General features: G+C 40.3%; 1 protein-coding gene across 1 annotated transcript; it reads left to right on the plus strand.

Annotated features, from left to right (window-relative positions):
• Positions 1-14,071: 14,071 nt before the first annotated feature.
• Positions 14,072-14,830, plus strand: LOC125478696. Its single transcript, XM_048587124.1, has 2 exons — positions 14,072-14,299; positions 14,378-14,830. The coding sequence occupies exons 1-2, from the start codon at positions 14,072-14,074 to the stop codon at positions 14,828-14,830; spliced, it is 681 nt and encodes a 226-aa protein (XP_048443081.1).
• Positions 14,831-18,143: the final 3,313 nt, after the last annotated feature.

Here is an 18,143-nt window from a genome sequence, read left to right on the forward strand (position 1 = left end):
CTTTTTAAAAACAGTTTCATAAACAAAGTTTTAACCCCTCGCCGTAAAACCTGTATACTTCCCAGAAAGTATAATATACATATATATATATATATATATATATATAAGTCATGCTTAGAAATATGCCATGTCAAATGCCTCTAAATAGAGTGCCAGTGCTCAGGAAATGTCAAATCAATGCCATGTAATTTGTCAGCCGGAGTCACCTAACGCGACCTGTAGGGCTAAATCTAGAGCTCAAATCTCCATCTCACTAACTGTACCTGCACACGAGTCGGAACCACCTAAAGTGGTCTGTACGACAGGACTGGGTGTATAATAAGTACGCTCAAGTGCTACGATCACGTGAAGGCTGGGCGAATAATCGCGGGTCACCTACGAGTCGGAACCACCTAAAGTGGTCTGTACGACAGGACTGTGCACCTAACATGGATCCAAGATGATCGGGTGGTGCGGGAGGTGAACATCACGTGAAAGACTGTGCCCAACTCTGGGCGGGAGCACTAACACCAAGGGTGTAGGTTATGAGCTCTTTATGCATCTCATATCACTACTGAACATAAGCATAAACCATATTCACCTGGCACTTACTTGTGCGCCCGCAGCACCAACATACAAATATATATATATGCTACTAATTATGCATAAACAAACGGCAAACATAATGCATGGCATATAAACATATAAACGTTTCAATTCATTTTCTGGGAAAAACATAAGTATATAGGTATATACGGAAAACCAAAAGCCCACTCACTGGTATGTAGAATGGTCGTAACCCCCTTGCCTCGAGTGACCGCGCTTGTCCTCGGGATAGGTCTCACCTATATGCGAAACAATTATAAAAACGTTAATTTTAAAGCACATAACCAACATTACGAAATAACTTCGCATACAATGCTTAAATGGGGTGTTGAATACACTAACGTGATCTACTCAACCTCAGGAATATCCCTATATTTTTAGAAAAATTTTCCGACGCCGCATGCGCCCCTACTCACCAGCCAAGGCACGGCCACACGCGTCGCCCACGCGGAGCCACGTGCCTGGCACACTGACGGTGTCAGTTAACGCCGTCAGGAATATTTCGTTAAATCTAACTGATGCCATTAACGCCGTTAGGAATATTCTGTCCAAACTGACCGAATATTCAGTCATCTTCTCCGGCCAAACTCCGGCGCCGTCGCCGGCGCCGAAAAACCCGGAAATTTTAAAACCTTGTATCTTCTTCGTTTTTCAACCAAATTTCACAAAATTGGTACCAAAATGAAGCTTACAACAAGAGGAACAAATCAATACCACTTTCAAGCACTAAAACCCACGGAATCTCGCTGGGAAAACATCACCAACTCGGGCCAAACTTGTAACTCACTATCCCGACGTCCAAAACCTTCAAACGAACCACCCCGAGCCTCCTAAGGACGTCACCAAGCTTCCTACAAGCTTGAAATTCCCAAAAACACAAGAATTAACGTGTGCATGAACAGTGACCAAATCGGGGGGTCCCGAGTTCGACGTGAAAACGAAGGTATCCTTACCTAAAATGGGTATGGTTGAACTCCTAAGGACCTCACGAGCACGAATATGTAATTTGTTCCCTCGATCTGTGAAGGTTTCAAGGTTTTTGGTTGTCGTCCGTACAAAGAGAATAGGAAAGGGAGAGAGAGAGTGCTCGGGACAGTGCAGAGAGAATAGGGGAGAGTGTGAAGGTGTGTGTGTGGTCCAAACTCCTCCAACCAAAGCCCAAAAATGACCACACAACGAAACAGCCATGCTTGGGGCAAAATCGTCATTTCACCCCTACGGTACGAAAAGTTCCGGACGGGCTATCACAACCTACCCACCTTAAAAAAATTTCATCTCGAAATTCAAAACAACCACTCGCTGCAACCATAAGCGATCAAAGAACAACCGAGGATTCAAATCTCTCATTCGATGTTCAGTTTCCCAAGTAGCTTCCTCCACGGAATGATTCCTCCACAAAACTTTCACCAAATTCACTATTTTGTTCCTCAGAACCTTTCCTTTCCAATCTAGAATCATCATTGGTTCCTCATCATAAGTCCAATCCGGATTGATTTCCAAGGGTTGAAGAGGTATCACATGAGACAGATCTGCCACATAATGCCGAAGCATAGACACGTGAAAAATGTTATGTACTTTAGCTAACTCAGGAGGCAACTCCAGCCTGTAAGCTACCTTACCAACTCACTCAGTGATCATGTACGGTTCGATATACCTGGGACTCAGCTTACGCTTCTTTCCAACCCATACAACACCTTTCCACGGTGAAAGCTTCAGAAACACCCAATCACCAACCTCATACACTCTGTCAGTAGCATGCTGATCTGCTAGACTCTTTTGCCGATCCTGGTCCGCCTTCAGGTTAGACTTAATTACCTGAACATTTTGAGTAGTCTCCTCGACAATCTCCGGGCCCACCAAAACTCTTTCTCCGAGCTCTGATCAACACAAGGCTGTGTGATAAGATCTACCATATAACGCCTCAAATGGTGCCATGCCGATACTCGAATGAAAGCTGTTGTTGTAGGCAAATTCCATTAAATCCAACCGCTTATGCCAAGCATTACCAAACTGTAACACCGAAGATCGCAAGATATCCTCCAAAGTCTAAATGGTTCTCTCTGACTGTTCGTCCGTCTGAGGATGATACGCCGTACTATAAAGTAGTCTCGTACCCAAAGCTTCTTGAAAAGCTACCCAACATTTAGATGTAAATCTTGGATCACGATCCAAGAAAATACTCATAGGGACACCATGGTACTTCATGATCTTCGAGATGAACAACTCAGCTAATCGGCCCAAAGAATACTTCTCCCTCACTGGAATGAAATGTGTTGACTTAGTAAGCTGATCAATAATCACCCAAATGCTGTCAAAACCATTATGTGTACGCGGAAGCTTGTACACAAAATCCATAGTAATGTATACCCATTTCCACTCTGGAACGGGAAGTGGCTGCAATAACCCAAACGGCTTCTTTCTTTCCGCCTTAACTTGCTGACAAACAGCACACCTACTGACATACTCAACTATCTCCCTCTTCATACCCGTGAAGGAAAATTTATGTCCTTACTAAGAACATGTAAAGAACATTTGAATACATAGGCAAACTATTAACAAATTAAAGTAGGCATGCATCCAAAAACAATTCATAAAACCCATGACTTTCAAAGCCTAGTATATGGTGAACCATAACTCTTTAACAACATTAAAGAGAAGAAAGGATTTAGAGAATCATTACCCTTGTAGCTCATCCTTGATTACACAAGGGATTCACCCAAGTGGAGGGCCTTCAAGTCACCTCCTTTGCTTCCTTGAGGATTTGAGGATATGTTCTCCAAAACACCAAAAGCTTGATGTCTCCAAGTCTCTACACCAAAGATTAATTGTGAAGATAAAAGTGGATGACTTAGGGGAGAGGAAATTGCTAGATCTCCCTCCCTAAGTGGCCGGCCTCCCTTGTTGAAATAGAGAGAATAATTTCATCAAGAAAAACCCTTTTAAAAATAAAGTTATAATTTTGAATTTATACTTCATTTCTTGTGAGTGGCAAACTTGTAATTAACACAAGTTTGGTATCCCTCACTATCCATGGCCGGCCTCTCTTAAGTGTTTGGGCTAATTGCCTATTTTGTTTTAGTTGTCATACAACTTAAACATAATGGGCCTTGTGGACCAAAACACTTTTGGGCCCCTAAACCCAAAACCAACTTAGAAGTCCAATACGAACGTTTCGTATAATTAATTAACTAATTAATTAACTTTGACCATACTTCAATTAACCATTTAATTGCTTATCCATTTCATTTAATTACCTCACTTTCATCCTTACTCGGTGTACGATCCATTAGGTTCCAATTAGCGAGGCAGTGGGCGATGTTACTCTTAACTATCGATTGTGAATTTAAACAATATTTCAATTCTCCCTTAAGATTAGTGTTTGCTAATCTTTAGGGCTTCCACAAACCATGAGTGACACCTAGCAGCATGTCATGGTTACCCAAGCTAAGTAGAAGTGGTTGGAGAACCTATCCAGTTACAACTACAATGCAATACGGTCCTTCTCTAATACAATACTCTTAATCACATTGTTGACGTGATAGTTTGTTTCATGTCTACTATCCAATGTGATACTTCCCTATATGATTCGCTTGAATAAGATTTGGAACAAACTTCCTAAGTCATATTCATATGCTTTGGCCAAAGACTCTCGAATCATATCTTAGAGTATTCTCCTTCCACCATGGAAGGTTAGAGATCCCTTGTTGTGCATTCATATGCCTACATGACTAGATAGCTTGACCCCAACCATGCCGTGGACACTCCAAAGGAATGCCATTTGACACGATCAAAGATCAAGGACCCAACCATTAGACATCTATGATGCCTCAGGTCAAAGGACTACTTTGCATATTGTAACCATCGAGTTCTCACATGACATGTATGTTTGAACTCTCTTTTGATCATAGTTCAGTGTACTCGATTACTCTTTCGAGCACCTATGTGTTTGTCTTAGTGTCCAACACTAAATGACTTGAGACTTGTCATATCCATACTTGAGTCGACATAACACATACTAACCTTAGCGGATTGTCAATGCCCAATTGGCAACCCTATGGCTAGGAACGTTTTAGGAATGAACATAAGAGAAAGGTCTCGAAAATCTAACTTACTTAGATCACTTATCTCTTAGATCAAATACATTCCTTGGATTCCCTTATTGCTTAAACACAAGATACAATAAATAGTGATTAACAATAAGCTTTGCCCTCCATTAAACATATAAAAGTTTAATACATTAAGTATTCCAAAAAGCTATTACATCAAATGAGTGGCTTTGTGGGCATACTTCCAACAACCCGGCCAATAATAAAATGGTCGAATGGTATGGTACATTTTAGTAGCTCATGGATGCATAACATAAGCCGAGATGTGTGCTTCATCGAGAATTGCTTTCTTTAAATCCAAATTATTAGGCACAAACATTCTACCTTCCTGCGTCAGCATGCCATCTGAATCACGAACTCTGAGGTCTTTCTTCTTCCCTTGATCTCGAGCTTGGATTATTCCTTGAATTTCCTAGTCAGCTACCTGAGCTTCAAGCACTCGATCAACTAAAATTGGCCTGACTTGAAAATTAGCAAGTAAAGCCACCTCTCGATCTTCTGCCTCCAACTTCACTCCTGGATCTTAAGTCTGCCAGAAGAGGAATGTGACTAGCGTACAACGCATTGATATGGCCCTGAGACTTTCTGCTAAGTGCATCAGCCACTACATTTGCACGACCAGGGTGATAATCAATCGTGCAGTCATAATCATTAAGCAGCTCCATCCACCTCCGCTGACGAAGATTAAGATCCCTTTGCATAAAAAGATACTGAAGACTCTTATGATCTGTAAAGATCTTACATTTCTCTCCATAAAGGTAATGTCTCCACAACTTCAACGCAAAAATAATGGCTGCTAACTCCAAATCATGTGTAGGGTAATTCAACTCATGAGGTTTCAATTGTCGTGAAGCATAAGCAATTACCCTACTATGTTGCATCAACACACAACCCAGACCATTCAAAGAAGCACACTATAGACCTCGAAATCACCACTATCGTCCAGGAGCGCCAAAACAGGTGCATGAGTGAGACAATACTTCAATCGCTGGAAACTCTGCTCACACTTATCATCCCACTCAAATTTAACGTCTTTCCTTGTTAACCTCGTCAGTAGTAAAGCAATCACAAAAAAATCCTTAACAAACCGTCGATAATACCCTGCTAAACCAAGGAAACTCCTCACCTTAGTGACGGTTCGCGGTTGCTCCCATTTCTCCACACCTGCCACCTTTTGAGGATCCACCAAAATACCCTGAGCTGAAATGACTTGCCCCAAAAATGCAACTTGGTCTAACCAAAACTGGCACTTGCTAAACTTAGCATACAATTGGTGTTCCCTCAACCTTTTCAACACCAAAGTAAGATGTCGAACATGCTTCGCTTTAGAATTAGAGTACACCAGAATATCATCGATGAAAACAATAACAAACCTATCCAAATATGGCTGGAATACTCAGTTCATCAAATCCATAAAAGCAGCTGGTGCATTCGTCAATCCGAATGGCATAACGAGAAACTCGTAATGACCATAACGAGTCTTGAAAGCCATCTTAGGAACATCATCCCTACTAATCTTCAGTTGATAATATCCATATCTCAAGTCAATCTTGGAGAATACACAAGCACCTCGAAGCTGATCAAATAAATCATCAATACGCGGCAACGGATAACGGTTTTTGATCGTTACCCGATTCAATTGCCGGTAATCAATACATAACCTCAAAGTTCCATCTTTCTTTCTCACAAACAACATTGGAGCTCCCCAAGGTGAAGTACTAGGCTGAATAAAACCCTTATCCACTAATTCCTGCAACTGAACTTTCAATTCCCTTATGATGCGAGAATTATACGCACACAAATTAAACCCTCTTTTTATCAATTGTAGTAAGTATGTAAGTAGGGATCGTTCTGGACCGGGGATTAGGAGGGATTGTTAATCACTTGGATTTGACTCAAAAACGTAAAAACAAGTTTAAAACACTATACTAGACTCAAAGAATGCAAAACTCAAAATAAGAAAGATTGTAATGACTAAACAAAATATGGGGGGGGATTGTGTTTAGACGAGATTAAATTGAATGGACAGATTATAAATAAAACAGATTGTAAGACAAATTGTGATAGAAAATATGGATGATGGAATAGCTAAGGGGTTTTTCTCCACACATGAAATATATGCAACGTCAATCACTTTCCAGTTATCAATTCATTAAGTTATGAACCTCGACACTCCAAGTTAATTAGGTCCGCTTAAATTAACCTTCAGATTTCCCTAGAATCATTGAATTGGATGAATATGCATCGCAAACAAATTATTCCTAACAAGTTCTTTATATGAACAACATGATAAAGATACAAGTTAGAATCATTACGTTCTTTGGAAGTCATAAGCGTCGACAAGGCATTTGTAACTATGAAAAGCATGATACTCTTGCCAGGAATCTACTTAACATGATCGTGACTAGCGACCTTCATTACTTGTGAATATAAATTCATAACGATTAGGTGAAACAAACTTATATCCTAGCACCAAATTCAAGCATGTAAATTAAGCGTGCACTCTCGATCAACATACAAGAATAAGTTCTAAATCAAACGGTTAAGCAAATTGTATTCACGACTTATGCAACGATAACTGGAAGTAATCAACTTATTTCACATATATAATCATGGTTTCGAATCCACCCTTAGCCATGGGGGGTTTAGTTCCTCATACGTACACAACAAAGATACGTAAATTTAATCATTGAAATCAAGGAAAAGAAAACACCTAAAAATTCCAACAACTCAAACTTGAATTGTATGAACGTTTAGGCCCTTCTCCTCCTCTTTGTTGCGGCACAAGGTCTAAGGATAGTGTTTTGGATTGGTGTTTGTATGGAGGAATGGTTGGATAGTGTTTTGGAGGGTTGGGGAATGATGGAAATAGAAGAGAAGTTGCTGGAATTGGAAGGGAACCCACGGCAATCTTGCTGTTTTGGTGTTTGTTGTTGTGTGGTGAATGGAGGTTTGGAATTGAATTGAATTGTGTGATGGGATTGCATGGTTTTATAGGGAGAGAATGGGTGAGAATGTGAGAGAATGTGGCTGCAATGCATGTGAAAAACAACTAGGAAAGTGGGTGGAAAGCTGGAATTGCACAAGGGGAATGCATGTGCACGGCAAGGAGTTGTTTTTGGGTGATGGGTGCATGTGTTGGCTGATTTATTGAAGGGAATGCATGTGAGTGACAACTAGGGTGAATGATGATGAATGCATGTGGATTAAAGAGTGAATGGTGGCTGCATTGAAGGATACATGTGGCTGAAATGAAAGGAAAATGCAAAGGGAAAAGCTGGAAAGGGAAGGGTAGGTACGGCTTAGTGTGTGTTAGGTTGGAAATGCATGTGTTTGCATGTGAATTAAAACTAGAGTGAATGATGATGAATGCATGTGGATTAAAGAGGGAGAATGTGGTGTAATGATGAAGTGGAATGCTGAAAATGTAAGGGGAAGGTACGGCTAAGGGTTGTTGATTGTGTGAAGTGTGTGTGGATGGTGGTTTTGCATGGCTTTGATGAATTGTTTGATTGGGCTAGAGGTTTTGCATGGCTCAAAGGATTGTTTGATTGGGCTAGGCCCTTTGTTTTATGTCCAAAGTGCATACAAGGCTTTCAAATTCGTCCAACACTTTGGCTCCAAGCATATGATATCCATTCCAAGCCCAATTTTGCTCCAAAATGCTCCAAAATGCATCTTTTTGCTTCCTTAGCCATATGAACCTAAAAACACACGAAAATGGCTTAAACTACTAAAACAACTAGGAATTAACAATATAAATGCACGAAAACAAGCTAAGTAAGTCGCCTAAATATGCTCCTATCACCTTAGCTCAGCAGGAGCCATACAATAAGGAGTCAAAGATATATGATTAGTACCTGGAAGCAACTCAATGGTGTACTCCATGTCTCGGTCTGGCGGCAACCCAGGTTAATCCTCAGGGAAAACATCAGGAAAGTGTCTGACTACCCTTACGTCCTCCACACTACTAGGAACAGCATCATCCAACACCACATGAGCTAGGTACCCTTGGCAACCTTTAGATAACAATCTTTTCACTCGCACTGCCGAAATAACGCCATGTCTCACCCCACTCTGCTCGCCCACAAAAGTAACCATAGGTAATCCAGGACGATGGAAAGTAACTATTTTCCTGTAACAATCAATATTGGCATGATTGAAATGCAACCAATCCGTGCCCAGAATCACTTCAAAGTCAACAATATCCAATGGGACAAGATCAACTGGCATAATAACATCCTCCACCATCACTGGACATCCTGGGTACACACGATCTACAATACATCTCTCCCCTCTAGGCATAGCAAACTCTAAATCATACCCTAGAGATGTAGGGTGAGGTTGCGTCACTTGAGCAAATGTATGAGAAATCACAGAATGTGTAGCACCACAGTCAATTAATACTCTAGCAAATAACCAAGAATATTTAACATACCTATGATCAAGTCTGGATTGTTTTGAGCGTCCTGCAGAGAAATGTTGTGAATACGCCCCTAGGCCTACTACCGTCCACCATGACCTCTACTCGTCTAGCCAACACGACTCTGTGTACCACGCCCCTGACTGGGCTGACCAGACTACCTCGAAGACCCTGCACTACTCGTAGCAATCTCCCCCTGCTGAGCCTGTCCTCCTAAAACCACTGAGACCCGCCTGCTGGAACTGGAGGATACGGCATATAGCCACAGAATACTGGGGATAACCACCCTGAGAATATGGATCCTGGGGATATTGATACTGTCCTGGGGCATAAGGAACAACATCACCCTAATAGTAATAGGCACCACCTCGACCCATCTACCCGTAACTACCTGGACCAGGAATCTGCTGGATCGGTGCAGGTGGTGGCAAGAAAGTCTGCTGGGGCCTCTGCTGACTCTTGGGACAATTTGCAGCTCGATGTCCCATTTGCCTATAAGTAAAGCAACCACCGCTGCCTCGCCTACACTCACCAAAATGTCGATTATTACACCTGCGGCAAACTGGGGCCCTACCTCTACCAGCATTACCCTGTCTCTGGCCTCTAGCACCACTAGTAAACCTACCACCACGACCCTGACCAGTGGTGCTAAAACCACCGCTAGAAGAGCTAGAACTAGTGCCACCCCTCTTGAAGTTCTGGGTCCTACGAGGTCCGAGCGACGCCTGACCCTTACCTTTGTCATCTTTCCTCTGGTTACCGTCTTTCTCTTCCTCCTCACTCTCGCTTGGCATGTTTTCTGAATCCTCAATTCTCAACAGAATCTCATAAAACTCCTGGTAGGTGTCACAAAGGGTAGTGGTCGCCATCGAACGCCATTTCTTCTTAGTGCCTAACCGGAAACGACGAAGCATCTCCGTCAGATTGCCAGCAACATTCGGATGATAGCGAGACAGATCAATAAACCTCCGGTAGTACTCGTTTGCTGTCAACTTCCTCTATCTCAACTCAGTGAATTCTTGCTTTTTGCGGTCAATATACTCAGGAGGCATAAACCTTTTCCTGAACAACTCTCTGAATACATCCCAATCAGTCCTTTCTGCTGGAGACAACCGACGCACCTCATGCTCCCACCAGGATGCAAAATCCTTACCCCAAAACCACGATGTCGTCTCTACCCACTTCTCAACAGGGAGATTCCTCTGATTATGCAGAACACGAAAGGTCTTCTCAATATGTTTTAGCCACCGCTCCGCACCCTCAAAGCCCTCGTGGCCCTCGAATTTATCCAACTTTAGATTATACATAGTCTGCAGAGGAGTCCTCCGGGGAGGGCGGAGCGCCCGCTGAATAGCTGTAGCGATAGTTTCCCCCAGCTGAGCTACATCGGGGAAACCAGGCTCAGCCGAGCGACGTGGTTCCCGATGAGGCGACATAATTCTGACAAAAGACACCAAAACCATTAAAATACTCACTAAAGTACAGGACTGCCAAACCTAGGCTCTGATACCAAACTGACACACCCCGACCGAGATCAGGGTATGCTGGCCGTCACGTGGAAGTAACGTAACCATGTGCACAGTGCGGAAGCTAATAAAATAATAATAAAAGTACGAATAAATAAAAACTAGCTATACACAAAGTAAGAACATACATGTGCAAGCATAAGTGTGAAAAACAAAGTTCAGAGCACGGAAGACCTAGTGCAATCCGGGAGAAACAACGCTAAATAAACACACCCAAAGGTGGTCCTACACTGGTGATAATCTGTCAGATATGCTGGGAAAATCCTCGGGGGAGCCACCAAAAGTGCTAGCCAACTAAAACCTGGAGGGGCGCAAAACAGAAAGCGTGAATGGGCAAAAACAAAGCTTTTTAAAAACCGTTTCATAAACAAAGTTCTAACCCCTCGCCGTAATACCTGTATACTTCCCAGAAAGTATAATATACATATATATATATATAAGTCATGCTCAGAAATATGCCATGTTAAATGCCTCTAAATAGAATGCAAGTGCTCAGGAAATGTCAAATCAATGCCATGTAATCTGTCAGCCGGAGTCACCTAACGTGACCTGTACGGCTGAATCTAGAGCTCAAATCTCCATCTCACTAACTGTACCTGCACATGAGTTGGAACCACCTAAAGTGGTATGCTCGACAGGACTGGGTGTATAATAAGTACGCTCAAGTTACGATCACGTGAAGGCTGGGCGAATAATTGCGGGTCACCTACGAGTCGGAACCACCTAAAGTGGTCTGTACGACAAGACTGTGCACTTAACTTGGATCCAAGATGAGCGTGTGGTGCGGGAGGTGAACATCACGTGAAGGACTGTGCCCAACTCTGGGTGGGAGCACTAACATCGGGGGTGAGCTCTCTATTCATCTCATATCACTACTGAACATAAGCATAAACCATACTCACCTGGCACTTACCTGTGCGCCCGCAGCACCAACATACAAATATATATATGCTACTAATAATTCATAAACAAATGACAAATATAATGCATGGCATATAAACGTATAAACGTTTCAATTCATTTTCTGGGAAAAACATAAGTATATAGGTATATACAGAAAACCAAAAGCCCACTCACTGGTATGTAAAAGGGTCGTAACCCCTTTGCCTCGAGTGATCGCGCTCGTCCTCGGGATAGGTCTCACCTATATGCGAAACAATTATAAAAACGTTAATTTTAAAGCACATAACCAACATTACGAAATAACTTCTCATGCAATGCTCAAATGGGGTGTGTGAATACACCAACGTGATCTACTCAACCTCAGGAACATCCCCATATTTTTAGAAAAATTTTTCGACGCCGCACGCTTCGGCCAAGGCATGGCCACATGCGCCGTCCACGCGCAGGCACGTGCCTAGCACACTAACGGCGTTAAAATTCCGGCGCCGTTAGGAATATTCCGTTAAATCTAACTGATGCCTTTAAAGCCGTTAGGAATATTTCGTCCAAACTGACGGAATATTCCGTCATCTTCTCCGGCCAAACTCCGGCACCGTTGCCAGCGCCGGAAAACCAAGAAATCTTAAAACCTTGTATCTTCTTCGTTTTCAACCAAATTTCACAAAATTGGTACCAAAATGAAGCTTACAACAAGAGGAACAAATCCATACCACTTTCAAGCACTAAAACCCACGGAATCTAGCTGGGAAAACACCACCAACTCCGGCCAAACTTGTAACTCACGATCTCGACGTCCAAAACCTTCAAACGAACCACCCTGAGCCTCCTAAGGACCTCACCAAGCTTCCTACAAGCTTGAAATTCCCAAAAACACAAGAATTAACGTGTGCAGAAACAGTGACCAAATCGGGGGATCCCGAGTTCGACGTGAAAACGAAGGTATCTTTACCTGAAATGGGTATGGTTAAACTCCTAATGACCTCACGAGCACGAATATGTAATTTGTTCCCTCGATCTGTGAAGGTTTCAAGGGTTTTGGTTGTCGTCCGTACAAAGAGAATAGGAAAGGGAGAGAGAGAGTGCTCGGGATAGGGCATAGAGAATAGGGGAGAGTGTGAGGGTGTGTGTGTGGACCAAACTCCTCCAACTAAAGCCCAAAAATGACCACACAACGAAACAACCATGTTAGGGGCAAAATCGTCATTTCACCCCTACGGTACAAAAAGTCGGGGACGGGCTGTCACAGTTAATATTTCTGTCCCTCTTAGTATATGTAATTTGCAGGAATTTATACTTCTTATTACTTCTTTATCTTTTTCAATTAGTTGATTCCCTCTAGTACTAGACTAGAGTTTCCTTAACTATTGGTAAGGAGACATACTAAAAGGGGTTTTCATGAGATTAAAGATTTGTTGGGTCCAACGCCTTAATTAGCAATGAATGATTGTCTTTCGTTTCTAATGGCTCAATGAAAAATGTTTTAATTGGATTGAAAGCGTGTAATTAAAACAATACAATCTTCCCTAGATCTTATTCGACAATGTTGGCTCGTTGTTGAATCAACCTAATAAGTCCATAGTCATCCAAAGAGCCTAAGATAACTATAAAGTTGAAATTCAAAGGAATGCAAAAACCTTAGTAGTAGTAGTTACTTCCAATATTTGAAAAAAATTCGTTTTTGATATTGATTTGTTTTTCTCAAAACAAATAGTGGGAGTATCATATGCTACTAAACTAAAAGGAACACAATTAGTAGTAATATATGTCTCCAATATTTTGAAAATTGTTTTGATATTTATTTGTTTTGCGAAAACGAATAGTGGAGATATCATATGCTACTAATTTAATTTACTTTGGACTAGTTGTTGTAATAGGACACAATTTATTGTAATGTGAGTAAATAAATAAAATGATGAGACCTTAAAATCCCTCAACCAACATCCAATATTAAGTTGAAAGCGAAGAGGTGCTTTTGAACACTTCTTCGTGGCCTTCCACCATGGTAGGCTCCAATCATTTATGACTCATACACCGCCTTCACCCTATCATGGGGGAGTTCAAAGTATGTGCTTATACTCAGGAGGAGTCTATTTCAACATTTGATGTGGTGAAGGTAGGCAACGAGTATGGCCGATATCATATCATTGTGAGGTCATACTTGGACCCCTATTCGAACTGGCATGATGGGTCAAAACTTAACTAAGAGAAATGGTGCCAACATCATATCATTGTGAAGCATTGTTCTCTAGAGGCCAACTAGATGGGTAATCACAAGAGGTTGTTGTGAATGGGTAGTTCTACCCTCTCATTATTATTTTTGCTAGCCAACATTTATCATCATGAGGTGGGGTTGGTAATAGTGAGCCTCCCATAACTTGCTAGGAGCTTTCTTTGAAATCTCCCGGATTCCATCTTGAGGGATATGGGATTTGCCAAAAATAGTGGGTGGTGTCATTCAGTTTAAAGACCCGAATTGTTTGACTTAATCAATAATCAAACTAATTTATTTTATTGTTATGTATTTAGATATGGTTGGAAGCACACTATTAAAGATACTCGACCAGCATTGCCTTGAAGGGCACAATTTCCCATCATGGTACCATAATGTCAAGATTCTCCTAACTTTGGAGAAAATTGTTTACATACTAGACAAGGCTCCACCTCACATACCTCTTGGCCCTAAGGCCACTGAGGACGAGTGTGCTAAGTATGACAAGCATGTTGAGGATGATACACAAGCCAAGTGCTATCTGTTGGTTTCCATGAATGAGGAGCTACAGAGATAGCACGAGGGTGTGGACAGTGCATCCTCCATCATACTCCATTTTACGGAGTTATATGGTGAAGGGACGCATAACCGTCGCTTCAGCACTGTCAGTGAACTTGTGAAGACCAAAATGGTCAAGGGAGCCTCAGTGCATCAACATGTACTGAAGATGATTGAACTCAATAAACAACTGGAGAACATAGGTACTCCACTTGACGGGGAATTGGCCCAGGACTTCATCATGGCTTATCTTTGTGATTCGTTCTCCCAGTTCGTTATGAAGTACTACATGAACAAGATTGATAGCACTCTCCTTGAGTTACTAAACATGTTAGTAACCACTGAGAAGACTATGAAGAAAGAGAACGTTGTGGGGACTACAGCAGTAGCCTACAACAAGCCATCCACTTCCAAGGCTAAGTCGAAAGGCAAAGGCAAAGGAAAGGAGAAGAAGTCATCCACTCCTAAGGCCCAAGAAGGAGTGAAGAAGAAGAAGGAAAAAGAGCCCAAAGGGACCTAGCACCACTATGTAAAGGACGGGCATTGGAAGAGGAATTGCAGGCTATACCTTGCATCTCTGAAGGACAAGCCACAAAGTATGGTTTTTGTTCTTATCTTTAATTCTAATTGTTAGATCTTCTAATCTTTATATTTGATATAAAATGCTAATCACTTATGCAATTGTATGTAGGTGAAGGAGCCAAGTAGAAGATGGACGAGCAAAGAAAGGATGGAGTGAAGAGTTCGGCCATTATTTTTTTGCTAACTACTTAAGAAGTTTGTTAGGCACTTTAAAGACAGTCTTTAAACTTCCTTATTTTGCTAAGAACTTTTTATGTGGCTTCATATGATGGAAGACCCACTTTTGGTGCCTATATGAAGGTATATAATTAGTCTCTAATGTAAGAGCTAATTCTTTTGTATTGAACATTATGAATGTTTAACCTATCATTTCAATGTAATGTGATGAATGCCTTCTACTATATTTGTTCCTCAAAGTAGTGTTATGAATTGAATATGGTCTTGTTGTATTCTAGTTGAGATACAAGAAATGTATCACTTACATAATGCGATATCTAAACTTTGGATCTATCAATTAAGGATAGATCTTACATGTTGGCCATAGGTGGATACAATGAATCTTTAGATTTGGTTCCAATTGCCTACATATGAGTTCTATATGAATTGAGAAAGTCTAGAGATTCCTTTCTTGAATAAAAGGAAGATCACATTATAATGATGTGAATAATGCATAAGAAAAAGGTTTCTTATATGGTTATAACTTACTAAACCACAATAACCAAGATCACTCTTGGTTCAATTAGTAGTTTTGAACAACTAATTGGACATTCTTAAATTGTCTTAAGAAATGTCAAATATGTAAGTAAAACAAACCAAGAATCAAGTGTCTAAATCTATAAAAGGTTTAAAGCTACTCCACAATGTCCTTTACCCGTATACTTCAGAATTATACACTTTGAATGTATAATGTGATTTCTCATTATAGTCATGAGAAACAGTGGGAGTTGAGAAAAGGATATAAACTTGAATGTGATTGGTTCATAGTTGTCTAAAATTAATAGTACAATACTATACTTATTGAGCTTGTAATTTTAAATTGTTAAAGGTCTCAAGCTCTTCAAAGCGTTAAAATTCTATGTTGTGTAACATTCTAAGGATAATTTATGAATGTTGGTTTCACCAACCTAGCATAAAATGGTTATATGTGGGGAGTTGTCTATCATTCTCTTTTATGAGAACAAGCTAAGAATAAAGCAAATGAACAAGTTGTTTCATAAAGCAAATGAACAAGTTGATGAAACAAAAGGGAATAGTTTCAAAATGAGTCACAACATATTGTTTAACAAAAAGACAATCCGATTTCGGCACCTTTTGTAACTTTAATGCTCTATGTAGTTTTGATAAAGAATTAAATCAACCACCTAGGAGGTATGGTTGAAATCCTATATCCTTAGTAGGAGCCATGCTTCCACTAATGATTTGGATAATTCTTATATGACTACTTTAAAGGTCTTAGTATGACTAAAACTTGAAGTTATGGTGTTTGACACCATATAATTTAAATGAATGGACTTGATAAAACAAGTCACACATTTCAAATGGGATTACTTGAGAAGGAATTCTTTTATGTATGTTCGTTTAAATAACTTGTGTTAGCTAGAGTTGTTGATTGTCCCAAAACTGTTGAGACATCATCAATAAGCTAATGGATCTTAAAGATTGTCAATAGATCCAAGACAAGCTAGTGAGAGCTATATACATTCGAATCAAGAAATTCTAAACGTTAAGTGTTCCTTGAAGTTTCGAATGAATGCTTAGTTACAACAAGGTCAGTGGGAGTGATGTCATACTTTTGAACAACATGTTATGAATGAAGTCTATTTGATAGACTTAAAGAAAAATAGATGTTACTCAAAATGATAAATTGTGACACGATCAATTTTGAAGTACAGACTTAAAAATGGACTTAATGATACAGCAAGGCTATCTCAAGAATGTTATATAGGGAAATTGAATCTCAAACGTTGAAGATTTGAGAAAGTATTTCTATATATGATATCACAAAATCACAAAAGGGACACATGTATGGACTTGTGAGATGATGTCCAAAGGTGAATAACCATCGGGGTTGTAACTTTAAGATATTGCTATAGCCTAGGATCAGAACCATAGCAACTAATAAAGTATTATTACCTTTAAGAAAGGAATATTAGAGTGAGACTCTAGAAGCGTGCATTCACTTAGGTTATAAACCAAAGTGATAATAACCCATTTTAACAAATGAAACTTCAGGGTGGATTAAGTACTCATCATATGATTGTATTGTTAGTATGGTACTACAATGTTCTCAAGGTTGGAGCAAGGTCTGTATAAAGTATACAGACGAAATATATGTTGATGTATATTAAAGTTTTAGAAACTACTTCAAAAGGTGTTTCGAATAAACGGGGTTCATTTTGAACCAATGATTGAATCCAAACCATAAGGTTGTTAGTAGGATACTGCGACATAATGGGGCGATAGCTCAAGCCATGAAATCAAGATCTCATCAAAGTATTTGAACACAAGAAAGAGACAACATCAAATGTTTTGGAAACATTTAATAAGTAAATCCTTTTGAGTTAAAAGGGATTAATACATAACCTAGTTAACCTACGAGCTCAAGTTCACTCGACTAGCATCTATAAGATGCACTAGTGGGTGACTTTAGTGCAAGTGGGAGATTGTTGGAGATATGCCCTGAAAGTCAATCTTTGGAAGAAACCTTTCAAGACAATGTCTGTATGTATAGATGACTCTAATACAGGAACAGGCAAAGTCACTCATTAGGACTATCTCAATAAACGATATACATCCTAAATAGTGAATCCATGGACAATGGATCGATGGAAGAAGTAATCTAATGATGTTAGAATGTAGAAACCTTCTTCACATAACCTAATGTCCAAAAGGTTCCTGATCATAGGATTGTTAGAGGGATACCGACAATACATAGACCAGTACATACTACGTCACCTTCAAATGGAAGGATGGAAAGTCTCATGCCATTCGTGTAGTGACACTAAGACAAGTATGTAGGTGCTCATTATAGGAATGAGTTCACTGAATATAATCAAATGAGAGTACTTGCATGGTGGTCTACTCACATGTCAAACAAGTAACTTTATTGGTTGGAATAATGTAAGTAATCCTTTGACGTGAGACATCATAGTTGTTTTGGGGATGCGTTGCTGATCATTTGATAATGAGACGTGACCACATCTTATCTTGGATGTGTTTTATGCATTGTTGGGGTCAGTGATTTATTCTCA

Source organism: the organism of the source record quoted next, unplaced genomic scaffold (genome assembly GCF_019419815.1).
Source record: "Pyrus x bretschneideri cultivar Hongxiangsu unplaced genomic scaffold, Pyrus_bretschneideri_v1 Contig26, whole genome shotgun sequence".
Classification (NCBI taxonomy): domain Eukaryota; kingdom Viridiplantae; phylum Streptophyta; class Magnoliopsida; order Rosales; family Rosaceae; genus Pyrus; species Pyrus x bretschneideri.

What these genes read in the sequence shown, in the direction of transcription:
- LOC125478696 (XM_048587124.1), top strand. Translation starts at nt 14,072, where the DNA reads ATGGTTGGAAGCACACTATTAAAGATACTCGACCAGCATTGCCTTGAA. An exon ending in AAGCCAAGTGCTATCTGTTG is followed by an intron (nt 14,300 to 14,377) that starts GTTTCCATGAAT and finishes CATTTTACGGAG; the next exon opens with TTATATGGTGAAGGGACGCA.